We start from the raw sequence: 21074 nt of genomic DNA on the forward strand, positions 1-21074 counted from the left end.
GGGTGGGAAGACCTTAACATAACAGGGAGCAGGATGGGAGAGATGAGATATCCTGAAAACAGGATGATTAACTACCTACATATGTGTAACCTGGCTTGATTTTTAAACCTGCAGTATCTTTTCAAACTGACAGGGCAAATATTTATCTGTGTCCCACTACTGTTAATCAGAACATTTCTAGTTCACTCATTTTATGATATGGTAAAAATGACAGAGGTGACTATTTTATATTTTATTTATATGATTGTTTTTATGCTGCATCTGAAATAAAAGCAAATGTAATTCTAGCAGAAAAAAATGTCATTGTGTTTTTAAAGTTAGTTACACCTGAGTGAAATCTAAAATATATTATTTCTAGAATGTGTTTGGTTGCAATTCATGCTAAATCATACACTTGAATCAGCATTTCAGTCAATGCAAAAAATATACTTCAAATGGGAATTGTGCACAATTAGTTAAGCTGCTTTGAGGTCAGCAAGTCAATGGTTCATAGGAAAACTGAGAGATATAATATGGACATCATCCAAACCCAGAGAATGCGTTGTACGCGAACAAATTCCACACTTTTTAATTAATAAATCATCTTATAGGAATGGCAGAATCATTAGAAAATGTTCCCATTGGGCCCAAAATACCTCTCCAGGCAAACGTGCAACTGGAGTGGATCTCTGGTGAAAACACTGGAAAATGGGGTGCAATTAGATTGAGCCTGAATTCGGCCCCATTTTTTAGCTCCAACCATTTTATGATTTTGGGGGGACGCACATGAGTGCATCTTCCGCCCACCCCACTCAACTTCAATGGGGCAGGTCAGGGGAGTTCCTGGCTACCTAGGAATTCTGCCCTTTAAGCCTTTAAAAGGCATCAGCAGAGCTCATGTCAGCTGAGATTTGGCATGAGTTCCACTGTGGCCCCGGAAAAGGCCCTAGACCCTAGAAAATATCCTGTTTTCAGGATATCTCATCTCTCCCATCCTGCTCCCTGTTATGTTAAGGCAGAAGTAAGTTAATCGAACCCAGAGGGGATTGATTACATTACTGTACCAATGTTATGGCTTCCATCAGAGCTGAAGATCCCTTTGGAGGCACTTTTTTCTTTGGCCTGACAATGGCCAGATGCTCTTAGTGGAATGTGTGCATGCCACTGCCCCTTCCTGCCAGCGGATCAATGCATGCGCTACTGATGTGACTTTACAGATGCAATACGCCTGTCCCTAACGTGCTAATGATCCGGTCCCTGGGATTTGAAATGGAGTTGGCCTCCATGGCTGCATGTGGCCAGGAATTGTGTTCCACTGAGATTCTGGCAGTGGAGCATGGACTCCAGAATTTCGGCGCTCATTTTTTCTGAATTATCAGATTTCCGAGGATCCCTGTTGGGTTTGGGGAATTGTGCTTCACATCATTTGACAGGAAGGAGATCAACCAATAACCCATAGAGCACCAGCACCTCCATGGAATTCTATACTCCCTGAGTTGGTCATTATGTTTTTTTTAAGATTTCAGCTTTTTCATTGTAATTCTGAAGTATCGTTAAACAGTACAACAATAATATTGAAATATCAGGAGCAGCTTCATTGTTGTATTAGCTTCACATGCATTAAATTTACATTTAACTTTTCTTTATGCAGCTTTTTCTATTCTGAGAGGTGTCATTGTGCAAAGTAGGAGGAGAAGTTGATGAAGTGGCAAAAAGCAGATGGGATCCTAGGTTTTATAAATAGGGGCATACAGTACAAAAGTGAAGAGGTAATGTTGTATCGATATAAATCATTGGCTGCAAGTAAAACTATATGTCCCGTTTTGGACTCCCTACTTTTGGAAGGATGTCAAGGCCATGGAAAGGATACAAAAGAGATTCACCAACAATGATACCAAGGATGAGAGGCTTTAGTTATAAGGAGAGATTAGAGAAATTAAGTTCCTTTTCATTCGAACAGAGTAGGTAAAGAGGGTATCTGATAGTGTTAAAAATATGAAGGATTTTGATGAGGTAAATAAGGAAACTCTTTCTACTGGCTGGTAAGTCAGTAACTAAAAGGTATAAATTTAAGATCATCGCTAAAAGAATTAAGGGAATAGTCAGGAAAAATATTTTACATAGGAAGTTGATGCGGTATAGAATGAAAAAGAAAAAAATTGAAGGGAATAGGGAAAGGGCAGGTGAATGGGAGTAAGCGGATAGTTCTTTCAGAGAGCTGGCACAGCTCTGATGTGCTGGCTGCCTTCTGTATTGTAAAGTTCTATGATTCTAAGCATTACTCATCTGATCGAGCCTACCTTTTTGCATTATGCTCATCAGTCCAATTTGATCAGCAGTGAGCATCACTTGGCGAAATACAAATACACATATGCAAAATCTATTATGTTAAAATTGCTGAGTGGGTCTCCACATTCAGTTTCATGATGCATTGAAAAGTCTCATGTCATATTATCTCAGTGGGAAATGCACTATGAAAAGGTCAACATTTAGCTGCAGCACCTGTTATGCAGATAGATGGCACGGTGGTTGGCAATTATGGTGTTAAATGCCTGTCACATAACATTATATGCAAAGCCCTCCACCAGCACCGCGTGTTAGCATTGAGACTCCCCATCCAGCCCAATAAACAGATACTGATTCTGAGATCATGCCGTGCAGTTGCGGTCTTTAGGCAATCTATTTTGTCAATTGGTGCAAAATTAGGGATTGTTTTGTGTTGCTTTTTTTAAATTCTTTCACAGGATGTGGGCGTCGCTGGCGAGGCCGGCATTTATTGCCCATCCCTAATTGCCCTTGAGAAGGTGGTGGTGAGCCGCCTTCTTGAACCGCTGCAGTCCGTGTGGTGACGGTTCTCCCACAGTGCTGTTAGGAAGGGAGTTCCAGGATTTTGACCCAGCGACAATGAAGGAACGGCGATATATTTCCAAGTCGGGATGGTGTGTGACTTGGAGGGGAACGTGCAGGTGGTGTTGTTCCCATGTGCCTGCTGCTCTTGTCCTTCTAGGTGGTAGAGGTCGCGGGTTTGGGATGTGCTGTCGAAGAAGCCTTGGCGAGTTGCTGCAGTGCATCCTGTGGATGGTACACACTGCAGCCACAGTGCGCCGGTGGTGAAGGGAGTGAATGTTTAGGGTGGTGGATGGGGTGCCAATAAAGCGGGCTGCTTTATCTTGGATGGTGTCGAGCTTCTTGAGTGTTGTTGGAGCTGCACTCATCCAGGCAAGTGGAGAGTATTCCATCACACTCCTGAATTGTGCCTTGTCGATGGTGGAAAGGCTTTGGGGAGTCAGGAGGTGCGTCACTCGCCGCAGAATACTCAGCCTCTGACCTGCTCTCGTAGCCACAGTATTTATATGGCTGGTCCAGTTAAGTTTCTGGTCAATGGTGACCCCCAGGATGTTGATGGTGGGGGATTCGGCGATGGTAATGCTGTTGAATGTCAAGGGGAGGTGGTTAGACTCTATCTTGTTGGAGATGGTCATTGCCTGGCACTTATCTGGCGAGAATGTTACTTGCCACTTATGAGCCCAAGCCTGGATGTTGTCCAGGTCTTGCTGCATGCGGGCTCGGACTGCTTCATTATTTGAGGGGTTGCGAATGGAACTGAACACTGTGCAGTCATCAGCGAACATCCCCATTTCTGACCTTATGATGGAGGGAATGTCATTGATGAAGCAGCTGAAGATGGTTGGGCCTTGGACACTGCCCTGAGGAACTCCTGCAGCAATGTCCTGGGGCTGAGATGATTGGCCTCCAACAACCACTACCATCTTCCTTTGTGCTAGGTATGACTCCAGCCACTGGAGAGTTTTCCCCCTGATTCCAATTGACTTCAATTTTACTGGGGCTCCTTGGTGCCACACTCGGTCAAATGCTGCCTTGATGTCAAGGGCAGTCACTCTCACCTCACCTCTGGAATTCAGCTCTTTTGTCCATGTTTGGACCAACGCTGTAATGAGGTCTGGAGCCGAGTGGTCCTGGCGGAACCCAAACTGAGCATCGGTGAGCAGGTTATTGGTGAGTAAGTGCCGCTTGATAGCACTGTCAACGACACCTTCCATCACTTTGCTGATGATTGAGAGGAGACTGATGAGGCAGTAATTGGCCGGATTGGATTTGACTTGCTTTTTGTGGACAGGACATACCTGGGCAATTTTCCACATTGTCGGGTAGATGCCAGTGTTGTAGCTGTACTGGAACAGCTTGGCTAGAGGCGCAGCTAGTTCTGGAGCACAAGGCTTCAGCACTACAGCTGGGATGTTGTCGGGGCCCATAGCCTTTGCTGTATCCAGTGCACTCAGCCGCTTCTTGATATCACGTGGAGTGAATCGAATTGGCCGAAGACTGGCTTCCGTGATGGTGGGGATATCGGGAGGAGGCTGAGATGGATCATCCACTCAGCACTTCTGGCTGAAGATGGTTGCAAACGCTTCAGCCTTGTCTTTTGCACTCACGTGCTGGACTCCGCCATCATTGAGGATGGGGATGTTTGCAGAGCCTCCTCCTCCCGTTAGTTGTTTAATTGTCCACCACCATTCACGACTGGATGTGGCAGGACTGCAGAGCTTTGATCTGATCCGTTGGTTGTGGAATCGCTTAGCTCTGTCTATAGCATGTTGCTTCCGCTGTTTAGCATGCACGTAGTCCTGAGTTGTAGCTTCACCAGGTTGGCACCTCATTTTTAGGTACGCCTGGTGCTGCTCCTGGCATGCTCTTCTACACTCCTCATTGAACCAAGGTTGATCCCCTGGCTTGTTGGTAATGGTAGAGTGAGGAATATGCCGGGCCATGAAGTTACAGATTGTGCTGGAATACAATTCTGCTGCTGCTGATGGCCCACAGCGCCTCATGGATGCCCAGTTTTGAGCTGCTAGATCTGTTCTGAATCTATCCCATTTAGCACGGTGGTAGTGCCACACAACAAGATGGATGGTGTCCTCAGTGCGAAGACGGGATTTCATCTCCACGAGGACTGTGCGGTGGTCACTCCTACCAATACTGTCATGGACAGATGCATTTGCGACAGGTAGATTGGTGAGGACGAGGTCAAGTAAGTTTTTCCCTCGTGTTGGTTCGCTCACCACCTGCCGCAGGCCCAGTCTAGCAGCTATGTCCTTCAGGACTCGGCCAGCTCGGTCAGTAGTGGTGCTACCGAGCCACTTTTGGTGATGGACATTGAAGTCCCCCACCCAGAGTACATTCTGTGCCCTTGCTACCCTCAGTGCTTCCTCCAAGTGGTTCTCAACATGGAGGAGGACTGATTCATCAGCTGCGGGAGGACGGTAGGTGGTAATCAGCAGGAGGTTTCCTTGCCCATGTTTGACCTGATGCCATGAGGTTTCATGGGGTCCAGAGTCAATGTTGAGGACTCCCAGGGCCACTCCCTCCTGACTGTATATCACTGTACCGCCACCTCTGGTGGGTCTGTCCTGCCGGTGGGACAGGACATACCCAGAGATGGTGATGGAAGAGTCTGGGACGTTGGCTGAAAGATATGATTCTGTAAGTATGGCTATGTCAGGCTGTTGCTTGACTTGTCTGTGGGACAGCTCTCCCAATTTTGGCACAAGTCCCCAGATGTTAGTAAGGAGGACCTTGCAGGGTTGACTGGGCTTGGTGTTTTGCCGTTGTCGTGTCCGGTGCCTAGAAGTCCGATGCCGGGTGGTCCGTCCGGTTTTATTCTTATTATGACTTTTCGTAGCAAGGTTTTACAACTGAGTGGCTTGCTAGGCCATTTCAGAGGGCAATTAAGAATCAACCACTAGAACTGGACTTAGGCTGTCCATTAACAGCATTCTGGAAGGATAAGACAATAGACTAGGGGGAAAGTTTTCTTTTGTGTGCTGTGCATAACAAAATCATAACCCTGTTTGCAAAGTCTGCATTTACAATTTTGCTGCACATAGTGCACAGAGGTAATCTTGACCCTTATTGTTTTTATTGCAAATTAAACTCTCTGGTATTGTCTTGTGACAGAACAAAGGCAGTTTATGTAAAAGGAGAATATTTGTTTCCCCCTAGTCTATTGTCTTATCCTTCTAGAATGCTGTTAATGGACAGCCTCAGTCCAGTTTCTAGTGGGCATGGGCCCACAACACAAAACAATCCCTAATTTTGCACCAATTGACAAAATAGATTGCTTAAAGACTGCAATTGCATGGCATAATCTCGGAATCAGTATCTGTTTATTGAGCTGGTTGGGGAGTCTGTGCTAACATGCAATGCTGGATGGAGGGCTTTGTATGTAATGTTATGTGACAGAGAATATTCTTTTTACTGCATTATAATGTTCTTGTGTACACTGTAACCTGTCTTATAAAACTCAATGAATTTAGAATAGTCTTATGCCCTTTTCTCTTGTAAAATCATTGTATCTAAAATTGTTTTTCATTGTTCATTGTTTTATATTTTAGTATTTTCTGATGCCTTTTAAAATCATTCCACAAAACTCTCTTGTTGACCTGTTTTGCTTATACTTTCCTCCAAATACAGGTTACAGTTTGAGACTGAATAATCTGTGAAATGTGTTTCTTACATTAAAAAAAATCTTTCATCTCTTAAATACTGAGAGCACGTTTAAAATAGGCATATCCTAAAACCAGACAGATTATTATAGAGTGAGAGCATAAATGGAATGTAATGGGATGTCCAACTTAGATCAGGGAGTTCACTGCAATATAGAAAATATTTTTATTGATTTTTTTTTTAATGGCTGCCCTCATATTTCATTTTATATATCACCATTCTCCAAGGCATAGAACTCACTTTGCATAGCACAATCCTTGCTGAGGTGACAGTCTCCATGCAGCAGAGCTGCTATTAGTCAAAATGAGTACAATATCCAATTGCTTAGTGAGCCTTTGGTTGGAAAATTCCACTTGTCAGCCTTCCAGGGGGAAGTTACTTTCCATACTTTGATGAGCAGAAAAGCAAAGCTGCAGTCTCCGTGAAACATTCTGTGCTCATCTGCCCATCTCCAATCCCTCATTGTTTCTGTTTTTGATTTATTTTCACATCCGGTCCTTTGTGATCCTCTGGAACTCTACCCAACTCTGCTGATTATATTTAATTGTTAATTAATTAAATTATAATATAGTTGCATTTATATAATGGGATAGAGTTTATGCCAGTAATATCAGAGCAATCCAGGCGGAATCAGCGAAACAGAACAGGGAATTTTAAATGTAAGTAAGTAACACCCAAAACCACTTGCGTTTGTGTTTTCCGTGATCTTTTATGCTGGTTTAAGATTCCATTCGCCTGGATCAGGCCCCGCCCACAAAACTAGTCAAGCCCCCAGGTCGAATTCGCGAGATTGCGCAGGTTAGGGAAGGCTCTTCAAATTGCGTTCATTTTCTTAGGCACGTTTGTAAAGTTTTTTTCATATAAAAAAATATTTAATCTACTAAGAAACTGACTAGCGTACACCAATGAAAGTAGTAGATGTTCATTATAGTTTAATAAGTCATTTTCAGTAATTGTAAATCAGGTTTCTCACAGGTGGACGATTGGACACTCTTATTAAAAATGCTTATTTTTTGTGATAAACCCATTTTTCAGCTGTATTAATAAAACTGAACCCGGTTACCACTCTTAAATACATCAATGAATACTTTTTAATGGAAAAAAAATAAACAATTGCATTCTATTAGGCTACCCGATTACGTTGGTTCATGAAAGATTTTACGTTTGTGATTATGCAAATTATTTTTATCCAAAACTTGAACTGTAACCTAACTACCACAATTTTCTGATTGTGCCCAAAGTGGAAACTCTACCCCTATTACTTTTGAAGTGCAATGACTGTTATTATGTGGCAGCCATTTAACACCAATAATGTCCAGAAAGAGCAGTTCGCTGAATGATTGGATAACTTATTTTTTGATGGTATTGTTTGAGGGAGGGATGTTAGCCAGAGCCTTGCTCTCTTATTCAAATAGTGCCATGAGATCTATAATGCTACATTAATATCCAAGTATTTTATTCCTTTTCAAGATTAATTTTCCCTAGTCCAAGTTGATAAATGAAACATAAATTTAGTTGAGTTCAGGAAAAGTTCTGCTCACTAAAAAATGATTATGTGGAGATGTTATGCCATATTTCCAGCATCCAAGCCTCTAATTATTCTGAGTAGAATCACTGATCCTGGATTTTCTACAAAAAACACTGCAATTATTTCTATTTAAGGGAGACTACATTAATTGTAAATCCTATTTTTCCTTCATTTGTCATTTGCTCTTTTCCTGACTCTACGCTTTCCTTTTTCTGTTGCGAGGCTGAGAAAGGATGTGTCAGTACATTTCTCGTGCAGAATATGAATCCAATTTGGAAAGAAATATACCTTAAATGGCATGATTTTAAATGGAGTAGTGGAAGAAGACCTTTGTGCAGATACAGAGGTTATTAAAGGTCACGGTACAAGTAGATAAGGCCATTAAAAAGGACAAATGGGCTCCTTGTTTTGTGTCTAGAGGCAAGGGGGCAATTTTCAAATGGAGCGCACATTGGCTGGGCGGTTGGTGGAGTGGGTGCTGCTGCCCAGTGACTCCAGCAAGAGATCTCTTCATGGTCAGGCCTCATCTAAATATTTTGGACAGGCTGCCAGCACTCATCAAGGGCAGCTCACCGCTAGCTGGGATGCACACGGAATTCAGTGGATCCTCCGTGGAGCTATGCCTGAAGTCGGGCTGGGGTTGCCAACTCTGGTTGGAGGCATTCCTGGAGGTTTGATCACGTGACAGCCTGACTGCATGACACCTGACCATGTGATGCTTGATTACGTCATTGGATCATGTAACATCTGATCACATGACTTCTACAAACGTTATTGCATTTACCTTATAACGGTTGAGTCCCCTGTAGTTGAGTATTTTTGCACGTGGTTTTGCACTAGCAGCTGACGTGCCACAAGTTCCAAGAACCAGGAGATCACCCATGAGGCAAAGAGGGCAAACCATGGACAGGGTAGAGGGGAATCCAAAGGAGAGGGAGCAATTCACAGAGGGGAAACCAGAAGTGGGAAGATCTTTGTTTCTACCAGTAACTAATGGTAATTCATTGAAATTGCACTGATAATTAATAGTAAAGTGGAAACACTCTGATTTCCCTCATAACCAACAGTAATACAATAACTCAATGATAGTTCATATGTAATTGGTAGTAATAGGTGTAATGCCCCAATCTCCTACCTATAACTACTAGTAATCCTGATATTCACCCTGAAACCGTAGCCAGAATCTTTCTGCACTGCACAAGGTGCAGTCAGGTTCCTCAGTCAATGCCACTTTTAACAGGCCCGATCTCTCTCTTTATCTCCCTGGATTCCAGTTCCGTGTGAAGATGACAACCCTGAACTGGGAACCTCAGTCAGAGCTGATCTGTACTTGGACTTCACCCATCAAAACAAGGGGGCACAGACTGACGAACTGAACCAAACCAAGAGATTGCACGAGGGGCAATGGGCTCAATGTTTGGAGCACTTCTCACAAGGCACATGGTCCTAAACTCAGCTCAGCACCAACATTTCTAAACCACTCGCTAAGCTCGGACTCGATAGAGGAAAGTTTTCATAGAATTATAGAAATTACAGCACAGAAGGAATCCATTTGGTCTCCAGTGCTGGTACTCTCTCCTATAACCCCCTTTCCCCACCCCCACCCCTTCTTATATTCCTCCTTTTCAAATATATATCCCATTCCCTTTGAAATGAAGTCTTAGGGGGTGATTTTAAACCTCAAGAACAGGTGGTTTGGGGGCAGGCAGTTGAAAATAGTTGTTTTTTTGGATCGCAACCGCAAAGTTTTGGGACTTTGCATTCCCAGTGGGAAGCCTGTACTTTTAAGTGCAAAGTTAAACCCAGAAATAAAGCCGGGTTGCGGTCGCGACCCAAAAAACAACTATTTTCAACTCCCACCCGCCCCCAACCCCCCGTTCTTGGGGTTTAAAATCACCCCCTTAGTCTGTACCTCAATAGCCACATGTGGTGAATTATCCCACAGCCTAATAGCCCTCAGTTTAAGAACCTTCCTCTTCCTGCCTTGTTTCTTCCAGTGAGAATCCTTGGTTTACATTTCCTAATTTTCCCATTCGCCCACCAGTGGAAATAAGCCATTTACCCGTAGTAAAATCCCCAGGTTTCACTTACTCATTTACTGGCTGCTCCTCTCTCCGTGCCATTCCCACTCACCACCTTGCTGCTGCTGCTCCTGGCTCCGTGGGAAATGTGGGATTTCAGAGCACCCCTCCGAATGCCGAGACTCCCCGATGCCCGAGTCCTCCCAGCTGCGCTCCACGCGGCTCTGCGGGTGATGTCACCGAATCGGAGACTTCTCTAACAGCCGTAACGTAACGGAGAAGGAGGACACACTGCGGCGGGAAATTTAAACTGCTGATCTCCCAGGCTGCTGGAGGCAACACTTGGTGGAGGAATCTCCGATTCCGGGAAACTCACGGTCATTCCAGGAGGTTTGGGAACCTTAAGTCAGGCCCCGACGTGGGGGAGGGGAGTCAGTCCAGGGTGACGTCACTGAGTGGCTGGCAGTGTGCCTTAAGGTTTCTTTGTGGCCACAAAAATCATTGTACCATAGCTTTTCTGGGCAGATACCAGCACTCCATTTTAAGAACCGTTGTTTAGGCCACACAACACCTGGTATAAATGGGCGGACCATATGCCACATACGCTCTGCCCATTGGTACTTTAAAATTGCAGCCATGTCCTACAACTGGCGTGAGACCCTGATTTAAATATTTTAATTAAGACTCCTGCCTGATTCGGGCAGAAGCACTCGCTGCCCATTTGAAGACCCACTTCAAAATCTAGTCGAGCGAGCCAGGCAGAGGATTTTTTTTCCAATTTCTAACTGCCTGGATTTCTTGTTTAAAAATTACCCCCGTACAGTTCAAAATCAAGGAGGTATGGAAAGCTTGTAAAAAGCCTTAGTTAAGTCACAGCTGCTGAATTGTGTGGAGTTTTGTGTGGGCAACCCATTATAGGGAGTATATAAAAGCAATGTGAAAGGTGCAGCATAAACAAGAGGGCACGAATTTAAGATTATCATGAAAAGGAGTAAAGGGCAGGTGACAAAGAAATTCTTTACACAGAGGGTGGTCAGAATGTGGAATTCTCTACCACAAACAGTTGAAGCAGAATCCATAAATTTTTTTAAGGTGTTTGATAGTTGCTTAGAAAAGAGGAATATTAGAATCATAGAATCATAGAATCATAGAAGTTACAACATGGAAACAGGCCCTTCGGCCCAACATGTCCATGTCGCCCAGTTTATACCACTAAGCTAGTCCCAATTGCCTGCACTTGGTCCATATCCCTCTATACCCATCTTACCCATGTAACTGTCCAAATGCTTTTTAAAAGACAAAATTGTACCCGCCTCTACTACTGCCTCTGGCAGCTCGTTCCAGACACTCACCACCCTTTGAGTGAAAAAATTGCCCCTCTGGACCCTTTTGTATCTCTCCCCTCTCACCTTAAATCTATGCCCCCTCGTTATAGACTCCCCTACCTTTGGGAAAAGATTTTGACTATCTACCTTATCTATGCCCCTCATTATTTTATAGACTTCTATAAGATCACCCCTTAACCTCCTACTCTCCAGGGAAAAAAGTCTCAGTCTATCCACCAAAATTGGCCTTTCCCCAATTTAGAATTTTAACTTTTGGGCCAGACCTATCATTCTCCATAGCTATCTTAAAACTAATGGAATTATGATCACTTGTCCCAAAGTGATCCCTCACCAACACTTCTGTCACCTGCCCTTCCTTATTTCCCAAGAGGAGGTCAAGTTTTGCCCCCTCTCTAGTCGGGCCATCCACATACTGAATGAGAAATTCCTCCTGAATACACTCAACAAATTTCTCTCCATCCAAGCCCCTAATGCTATGGCTGTCCCAGTCAATGTTGGGAAAGTTAAAGTCCCCTACTATTACCACCCTATTTTTCTTGCAGCTGTCTGTAATCTCCTTACATATTTGCTCCTCAAATTCCCGTTGACTATTTGGGGGTCTGTAGTACAATCCTATCAAAGTGATCTCTCCCTTCTTATTTTTCAGTTCTACCCATATAGACTCAGTGGGCGAACCCTCGGATATATCCCCTCTCACTACTGCCGTGATCTTCTCCCTAATCAAGAACGCAACTCCCCCTCCTCTCTTACCTCCTGCTCTATCTTTCCTATAGCACCTGTACCCTGGAACATTGAGCTGCCAGTCCTGCCCCTCCCTTATCCATGTTTCAGTAATAGCTATAACATCCCAGTCCCATGTACCCATCCATGCCCTGAGTTCATCTGCCTTGCCCATCAGACATCTTGCATTGAAATAAATGCAGTTTAATCTAGACTTCCCTTGGTCTTTGCCCTGCTTTCTCAGACCATCTGTCCGGTCATGTTCTGTACACTCTCCCTTACTGCCTTTTGTTTCTGTCACCATTTTATTTCCCACTGACTTCCTGCATCGGTTCCCATCCCCCTGCCACATTAGTTTAAACCCTCCCCAACAGCACTGGCAAACACTCCCCCTAGGACATTGGTTCCAGTCCTGCCCAGATGCAGACCGTCCAATTTGTACTGGTCCCACCTCCCCCAGAACTGGTGGCACTGAGCAGAGAGCAAGATGAGGGTCGCAACTGGAATAAAATGCTGGCACAGACTTAATAGGCCAAATGACCTGTTGCTGTTTGGCAATATTCTTAAGATTCTACAGGCACTGTAAATATCACTCCCTGTGAAATGGGGCAAATGCAGTTGGTGGAAGCAGAACTATAATCTTCCTGCGAGTCTCTATCTTGTTCAAAATGCTACTGAATGTCCCTACTGAGGACTGGTAAAAACCTACCAGTAGAGGTTTACCAATCAAGGCTGAGGTCCAAATTCCAGCCCTATGAATGCATGTCAAGGATTCTGCTGCTAGGATTATCTGCAGACAACATCAGTCTCATTACTGTGCATTCATTACTCAACTGGTTCATTATTTAAGCTGCTCCCCCCCCCACACACAACTTGTTTGTATTGTTTAGTTATTTACTTCTTCTTCCATTTTTCACAACCACAGTCCAAACATTCTACTTCCCAGCTGAGAATTTGATGAATAAGTGACAAACTTTTTGATGACATCTGACACCAGTGCTGCTCTGTAGCACTTTGGAGAGCTCAACCAATGACCAGTAGCCTCATAAAATCACATTTTTCTCACATAGAAAGATCCAGCCAAATACCTGATGAGCTTCATCGCACACATGGTGGGTGGAACCAAGTGTCACCCAGTGGTGAGCCTTGGAAACAACAGCCAAAGACATGTGAAGTGATTGCTTCATTACAGCCCTGGCCACCATCCCACACAACCCATATCATTTAAATTGTAAAGTGGATCCAAAGAAAGATGGTAGCAAGTTTCTGCAGTCCAACTATCATGTCTGAACATTTCTAATCTTTGAACTACATGCCAGTACTAAGAGAGTTAGAATTAGGAGCACAATATGTAGGCCTGGCACATTTCATAATCCAGCCTATCCTTACCAAGAAATGATCTACAATCATTTCACAGAGCTGAGAGGTTATTTTACTCTGGGTGCTTACATAACAATAAACTGAAGAGTGCAAAGTGGGATGTTAGCAGATGGTAGAGCATTCTGCAATAATGTGTAAAGGGGCAGTGCCTTGATAAGAAAATATTGAGAGTCTTTTTGCGGGGGTGGGGGGATGGTGAAAGTGTAGAAAATCATTTTGGTCACAATGGCTTCATTTACATACTGATGCTCTTTGGTGTAATTTAAGTAAACAAACTTAAAAAGGCCTGCCAAATGCTTTTTCGTGAAGACACTGCTCTTTAAAACCACCCAAGCCACATTATCTTTCCAGCTACGATCCAAATGTAGCTGGAGATAGTCACAATACAAGTGGCACTTTCCAACAACTGCATATCTTTCAAAATGCTACTGCACTACAAATATTGAAAACTATAATTCTGTGAGAAAAAGCTTTTTTAAAAATGAATGGTGATGGCACATTGCTGATCATTGATAATATTGCTATTTTTAATCCCACTTCCACCAGCCGCTCACCATCTCACCACCTATATGTTCCACCTTTTTCAGTCTTATCTTTGCATCCTCTCTTTGTTGAAATCAAGATTTATTGAACAACCTTCTACTCTTCAAGCTTTTAAAAGATAGCTTTGCATCATCTATTCACTACTTTTTAAACTTACTTCATCTCTTTTAGTCTTTTCAACCTTGATGGGCATTTCATTGATTTTAAAAATAAAGCTACACCAGCCACTGATCATCTCACCAGCTTTTTGTCCCAAAATGTCACCTGCTATCAATGTCACTAGTTTTTTTGTCTCAACATTAAGCTCTGGAAAAATTACCTTGTCTGCATTACATGAAATTACACAGTGCTATTATATACTATAAATACATATCCTGGTTTCTTTGCTGTTGTTTACACAGTAAATCAAAAAATAATGTAGGTTCAATTTGAACAGACAGAAATAGGTTTAATGGATTTCTCTCGCCCTCTATTATTGGAAGAATGAATTACTTATTTCTTTGCCCTTTATAATCATGTCATAAATTATACCAGTGTGTTCACCTGCAAATTAACTTGTATATGTTATACTGTACCATCCTTATTACAGGCTTTGCAACCTCTTCCCATTGTGTTTGATTTTTAGTCTGACTTCTATCATGGATGACAGGCAACTGGGCAGCACCTAATACCAGTGAAGCCCTGTATCAGTCTGGACAGCCCACCCAATGGGGCAGTAGATGCATAAAGTCACATTGGGCCAGAATTTTTTTGAGCTGAAGGGTGCCACTGCACCCTTCAGCTCAAAAAATTTTTTCCCACAAATTTGTTGAAATTGTGAACTGATAACGCACAACGAGGGAAACAGAGCATCTGGAATCTGAGTGAACAGGGCAAGCAACAGGTTATCTCCTTAACCAATCAGATTGAAGGATTGGGAAATAAACACGGGAAGGACTGAGGAGTCAAATCAGGTGCAGAAAGATAAGTAAAGAGAGGGAAAGAAAGATTGAATTAAGAGAGAGAAAAGAGACAAAGGAAAAGTAAGACAAAAAATTAATTATTTAAAATTTCACATTTTTAAGATCTCCTGAAAAATTCAAAACCTGAAGGAATGAGACTCCACACTTGTAATAGTTAATTTTTGCTGCCATAGAGATTGATTGGCAGTTATTAACACTTGTCACATGGTTGAAAAGATACTTGCGAGTGTAAAGAACAATAGAGGAGCTATTACACTACTGGGTGTATACTACAGGCCACCAAATAGTAGAAATGAGTTAGAGGAGCAAAATTGTAGGCAAATTACAGAAAGATGTAAGATCTATAGAATAATGATAAGCGGAGACTTCAATTATCCTAATATAGATTGGGACAGTAACAGTGTAAAGGGCAAAGAGGGGGAGGAATTCCTGAAACATGTAGAAGAGAACTTTCTTGAACAGTGTGTTTCCAGCCCAACGAGGAAGGAAGCTGAGCTGGATCTAGTTCTGAGGAATGAAGTGGGGCAGATGGAGCATGTTTCAGTGGGGGATCATTTGGGCAACAGTGATCATAATATCATTAGGTTTAGAATAGTCATGAAAAAGGACAAATAACAATCAAATGTGAAAAATACTTAACCAGAAGAGGACTAATTTTAGTGAGTTAAAAAGGGATCTTGCCCAGGTGGATTGGAATCAAAAATTGGTAGGCAAAACAGTAATTGAACAATGGGAGGCCTTCAAGGAGGAGTTGGTTTGGGTACAGAGTAGATACATTCCTATGAGAGGAAAAGGAAGGGCATCGAAAGCTAGAGCTCCCTGGATGACTAAAGATATAGAAATTAAAATGAAACCAAAACAAAAGGATTATGACGAATGTAAGGTTCATAATACAGTAGAGAACCAGGCTGAATACAGAAAGTACAGAGGAGATCTAAAAAAGGGAGTAAGAAGGACAAAGAGAGTATGAGAATAGATTAGCAGCTAATGTAAAAGGGAACCCAAAAGACTTTTATAAACATATAAATAGTAAAAGGGTAGTCAAAGGGATTATGGACAAAAAAGCAGATCTTCTTGTGGAGGCAGAGGGCATGGCTGAGGTACTAAATGAATATTTAGCATGCATCTTCACTAGAGAAGAGGATGCTGCCATTGTAGCAGTAAAGGAGGAGGTAGTAGCCAAAATGGATAGAATAAAAATAGATAAAGAGGAGGTACTTAAAAGATTGGCAGTACTCAAAGTAGAAAAGTCACCCAGTCCAGATGGGATGCATCTTAGGTTACTGAGAGAAGCAAGGGTGGAATTTGCAGAGGATCTGGCCACAATCTTCCAATCCTCCTTAGAAAAGGGGACAGTGCCAGAGGACTGGAGGATTGCAAATATTACACCCCTGTTCAAAAAAGGGGAGAGGGATAAACCCAGCAATTACAGGCCAGTCAGCCTAATAAGGGTGGTGAGGAAACTTTTAGAGACAATAATCCAGGACAAAATTAATTGGCACTTGGAAAAGTATGGGCTAATAAATGAAAGTCGGCATGGATTTGTTAAAGGAAAATAGTGTTTGACGAACTTGATTGAGTTCTTTAATGAAGTAATGGAGAGGGTTGATGGGAGTAGTACGGTTGATGTTGTGTTTATGGACTTTCAAATGGCATTTGATAAAGTACCACATAGTAGACTTGTTAGCAAAATTAAAGCCTAAGGGATTAAAGGGACAGTGGCAGCAAGGATATAAAATTGGCTAAGGGACAGAAAGTAGAGAGTAGTGGTGAACAGTTGTTTTTCAGATTGGAGGGAAGTATTAGGACCTTTTTGATATATTATCTTTTTGATATATATTAATGATCTGGACTTGGGTATAGTGGGTATAATTTCAAAGTTTGCAGATGACATGAAACTCGGAAATGTAATAAACAATGTGACGGATTCCAACAGACTTCAGGAGAAGATAGACAGACTGATGAAATGGGCAAACACATGGCAGATGAAATTTAATGCAGACAAGTGTGAAGTGATACATTTTGCTAGGAAGAACGAGGAGAGGCAATATAAACTAAATGGTACAATTTTAAAAGGGGTACAGGAACAGAGAGACCTGTGGGTATATGTCCACAAACCTTTCAAGGTGGCAGGACAAGTTGAGAAGGCTGCTAAAAAATCATATGGGATCCTAGGCTACAGATCAAGAGCTGGAAAATGGGATGAGGCTGGATAGCTCTCTTGTGGCCGGCACAGACATGATGGGCTGAATGGCCTCCTTCTGTGCCATAAATTTCTATGATTCTATTAATAGAGGCATAGGGTACAAAAGCATGGAAGTTATCCTAAACTGTTGTAAAACATTGGTTAGGCCTCCACTGGAGTGTTGTGTTCAATTCTGGGCACCACACTTTAGGAAGGATGTCAAGGCCTTAGAGAGGTTTACTGGAATGGTACCAGGGATGAGGGACTTCCGTTATGTGGAGAGCCTGGAGATGCTGGGGTTATTTTCCTTAAAGCAGGAAAGGTTAAGGGGAGATTTGATAGAGAGTTTCAAAATCATGAACAGTTTTGACAGAGTAAATCTGTTTCCAGTGGCAGAAGGGTCGGTAACCAAAGGACACAGATTTAAGGTGATCAGTAAAAGAGCCAGAGGTGACATGAGGAAACTTCTTTTTAATGTAGCGAGTTGTAATGATCTGGAATGAACTGCCTGAAAGGGTGGTGGAAGCAGATTCAATAGTAACTTTCAAAAGGGAATTGGAAAAATACTTGAAGGTAAAAAATGTACAGGGTTATGGGGAAAGAGCAGGGAAATGGGACTAATTGGGCAGCTCTTTCAAACAGCCAGCACAGGCACGATGGGCCGAATGGCCTCATCCTGCGCTGTACCTACTATGATATTATGATACTTAACTTCCTGTGGCGAGTTTAATGGGCAAATACAGCAAGTTCCTAAAACAAAAACTGGGAGGCTAAGGGTGAGATGCCATTTTCGCGAAGTTAATGGTGGAGCGGCCCAACTCGGACAGCAACTTTTGGATTTTTGCATTTAACAGCACATCTGCTTCTCGCCTGAAGTTACTGTACCATTTACCCATAAATAACGGTGAGTGCCATTAGCCTTGCTGTTATTTTGACGGAAAATTCTGGCCCATTGTATCAATTTAGTTCAGCTGTTGGCACTCTCCCCTCTGAGTAAGCTTGTAGGTTTGAGCAGTGGGAGAACCAGTCGTTGGGGGGGGGGGGGGTTATGATGGCCCCCCCCCATCCCCCATCACTTTGCAGTCGGCTAATTTTGTATTTCAGGGCTCGGTCAAAACTGACTGCAAGTAATTTATTCACTTAACTTTTAACTTCCCAATTGCTTTGCCATTTTGAGTCTGATATAAATAGGAATATGGCATTGGAGGATGTCATTGTGGTTATGCTGTGCCAAGTCAGCCAAATCTGGACTACAAACTCCTTTGACATTAGCTCCGCCCCTGGGTTTGGGCCTCATACCATAACTTGGCCGCATTGCTGTGGCTGACGCTCTAATGTGGTACTGAGGGAGCGCTGCATTTTTGGAGGTGCCACTACTCGAGTGAGATGTTAAATCAAGGTACCGTTTGCTGCTCAGGTGGACATTGAAGATGCCATGGCTCTATTCATAGAACATCAGAGAGAACTCCCAGTGTCCTAGCCACATTACTTTCTCAACCACCACAGGTTAACTGAAGACTTATCTCATTGAGATTTGTAGGATGTTGCTGGAGCAGAATGCCTGCCATGTGTGACTCCTGCATTCCAAAAGTATTTCATAATGGGTAATTCCCCAAGGTCATGCTCCCAGTGAGGAGCCATGGCTTCAGGAAGCATGGGCCAGAAAATCAGGACTACAATGTTTTAGCTCTATCCACCAACCTGCACTTCCTGAGACAAGTGTCTAACCCACTATGAGAGCGGGATCACAGAGTGTCCCCTGTAGTGTGCCGCACTTTTAGGTAATAAGGAGCTATATAAATGGAAGTAATCATGGTATTTTTCCCATATGGGAAAATCCAGCTGCGGAACTGATGAGCTTTATAATACAAAAGGCTGAACTCAAGTTTGAGTCATTAGTGAGATGAATATGGAAAAACAAAGCAAAGCAAACTGTACTAGTAACGTAGCTCTTATGCCTGTGATTAATTGTAGCCATTGTGGTTTATCAACAGGGGGCAGGCATCCTTGAACTGGTCCGGACCCAATCATCCTGATGTTGCAAAAGACAGATTAAACATAATCAACTACAAGTGTGATGACAAAGGGAAGTATTTTTGCAGTACTCTGACTTTAAGGCAGGCTCATCGCAATGATACTGGATACTACACTTGTGAATATGCCACTTCTGCAGCCAATGAAAATCCTAAATCCCAGGTCTATTTATTTGTCAGAGGTAAGGAAACCAGTTTAAAGTATCCTGTGTCTGTAACTGTGGGCCTTGTCTGTCTGTGTGTGCTCCAAACTGATAACCCTGTCAGGAAAAACCCTGAGTGTGATACAATGTGGCTTGGTGTGCCTTCGACTGCCAAATACATTAAAATAACACAAGGGAATGTCTAAATGAGCTTACAGCTCAAAGAATAACAGCTTATTTGAGACAATAGCTTCCTAAATAATAGACAACATAGCCTACACTTGGCTGAATAATAGTCTAATTGAGCTAATAACTTATTGGCAAATCAATATTCCCACGATAATGAATTTTGAATTTCCATGTTATTTCTCATTCAATTGTTTCTATTATTAAAAACATAATTATTTGTTAATTATGAATTTCACTCCTTCTGCTGGCTCCATTGATGGGTTGGTCTTCTGAGGTGCTATGTTGTGGAGAAGTGGGGCACGTGTTGGCGCCCGTAATTCAGGGGAAATACAGACTGGAGTCTCGCTGCTTCCTTACAGAGAGGAAAGATGCAGCAGTGAGCAAGTTACACCAGGCCTCTCCTGTGAACCTTCTGGCGATATTTCTCCATCACAGAATGGCATGTAGTGTGGAGACAACAACACGTGGGAGAAACATTCATTTAAATGGAACAACTGTAATCGAACAATGGGCGACCTTAAAAAGGAGATGGTTCGGGTACAATCTAAGTACATTCCCACCAAGGTGGAGAGATAGGGCAATCAAAGGCAGAGCTCCCTGGATGACAAAAGAGATAGAGAGTAAGATGAAGCAAAAAAAGACAGATACGAACATACAAATTAAGAGCAGGAGTAGACCATTCGGCCCCTCGAGCCTGCCCTGCCATTTGATAAGATCATGGCTGATCTGATTGTGACCTCAACCCTAATTTCCCGTCTACCTACTATAACCTTTGACTCCCTTGTTAATCAGGAATCTATCTAATGCAGCCTTAAAAATATTCAATGACCCTGCCTCCACTGCTCTCTGGGGAAGGGAGTTCCACAGACTCACGACCCTGCGAGAGAAAAAATTTCTCCTCATCTCCACCTTAAATGGGAGACCCCTTATTTTTAAACTGTGTCCCCTAGTTCTAGTCTCTCCCACAAGGGGAAACATCCTCTCAGCATTTACCTCTTCAAGTCCCCTCAGGATCTTATATGTTTCAATAAGATCACCTCTCATTCTTCGAAACTCCAATGCCCAACTTGTCCAACCTTTCCTCATAAGATAACATCCTCATCCCAGGAATCAGTCGAGTGAACCTTCTCTGAACCACCTCTAAAGCAATTACGTCCTTTCTTAAATAAGGAGACCAAAACTGCACACAGTATTCTAGATGTGGTCTCACCAATGCCCTGTACATCTCTACTTTTATAGTCCATTCCCTTTGCAATAAATGACAACATTCCATTTGCCTTCCTAATCACTTGCTGTACCTGCATAATAACTTTTTGTGATTCATGTACTAGGGCACTCAGATCCCTCTGTACCTTAGAGTTCTGCAACCTCTCTCCATTTAAATAATATACTGCTTTTCTATTCCTCCTGCCAAAGTGCTCAAGTTCACATTTTCCCACATTATACTCCATCTGCCAAATTTTTGCCCACTTACTTAACCTATCTATATCCCTTTGCAGACTCCTTATGTCCTCTTGACA

General features: G+C 42.7%; 1 protein-coding gene across 1 annotated transcript in view; it reads left to right on the forward strand.

The window, feature by feature from the left end:
- kdrl (kinase insert domain receptor like) overlaps positions 1-21074 on the forward strand; it is a 167928-nt gene that overhangs the window by 26664 nt on the left and 120190 nt on the right. The window contains exon 3 of the mRNA XM_067997139.1: positions 19184-19404. Within this exon, the coding sequence (XP_067853240.1) occupies positions 19184-19404 (221 nt within the window). The remainder of the gene's footprint in view (positions 1-19183; positions 19405-21074) is intronic.

Source organism: Heptranchias perlo, chromosome 15, assembly GCF_035084215.1.
Source record: "Heptranchias perlo isolate sHepPer1 chromosome 15, sHepPer1.hap1, whole genome shotgun sequence".
NCBI lineage: Eukaryota > Metazoa > Chordata > Chondrichthyes > Hexanchiformes > Hexanchidae > Heptranchias > Heptranchias perlo.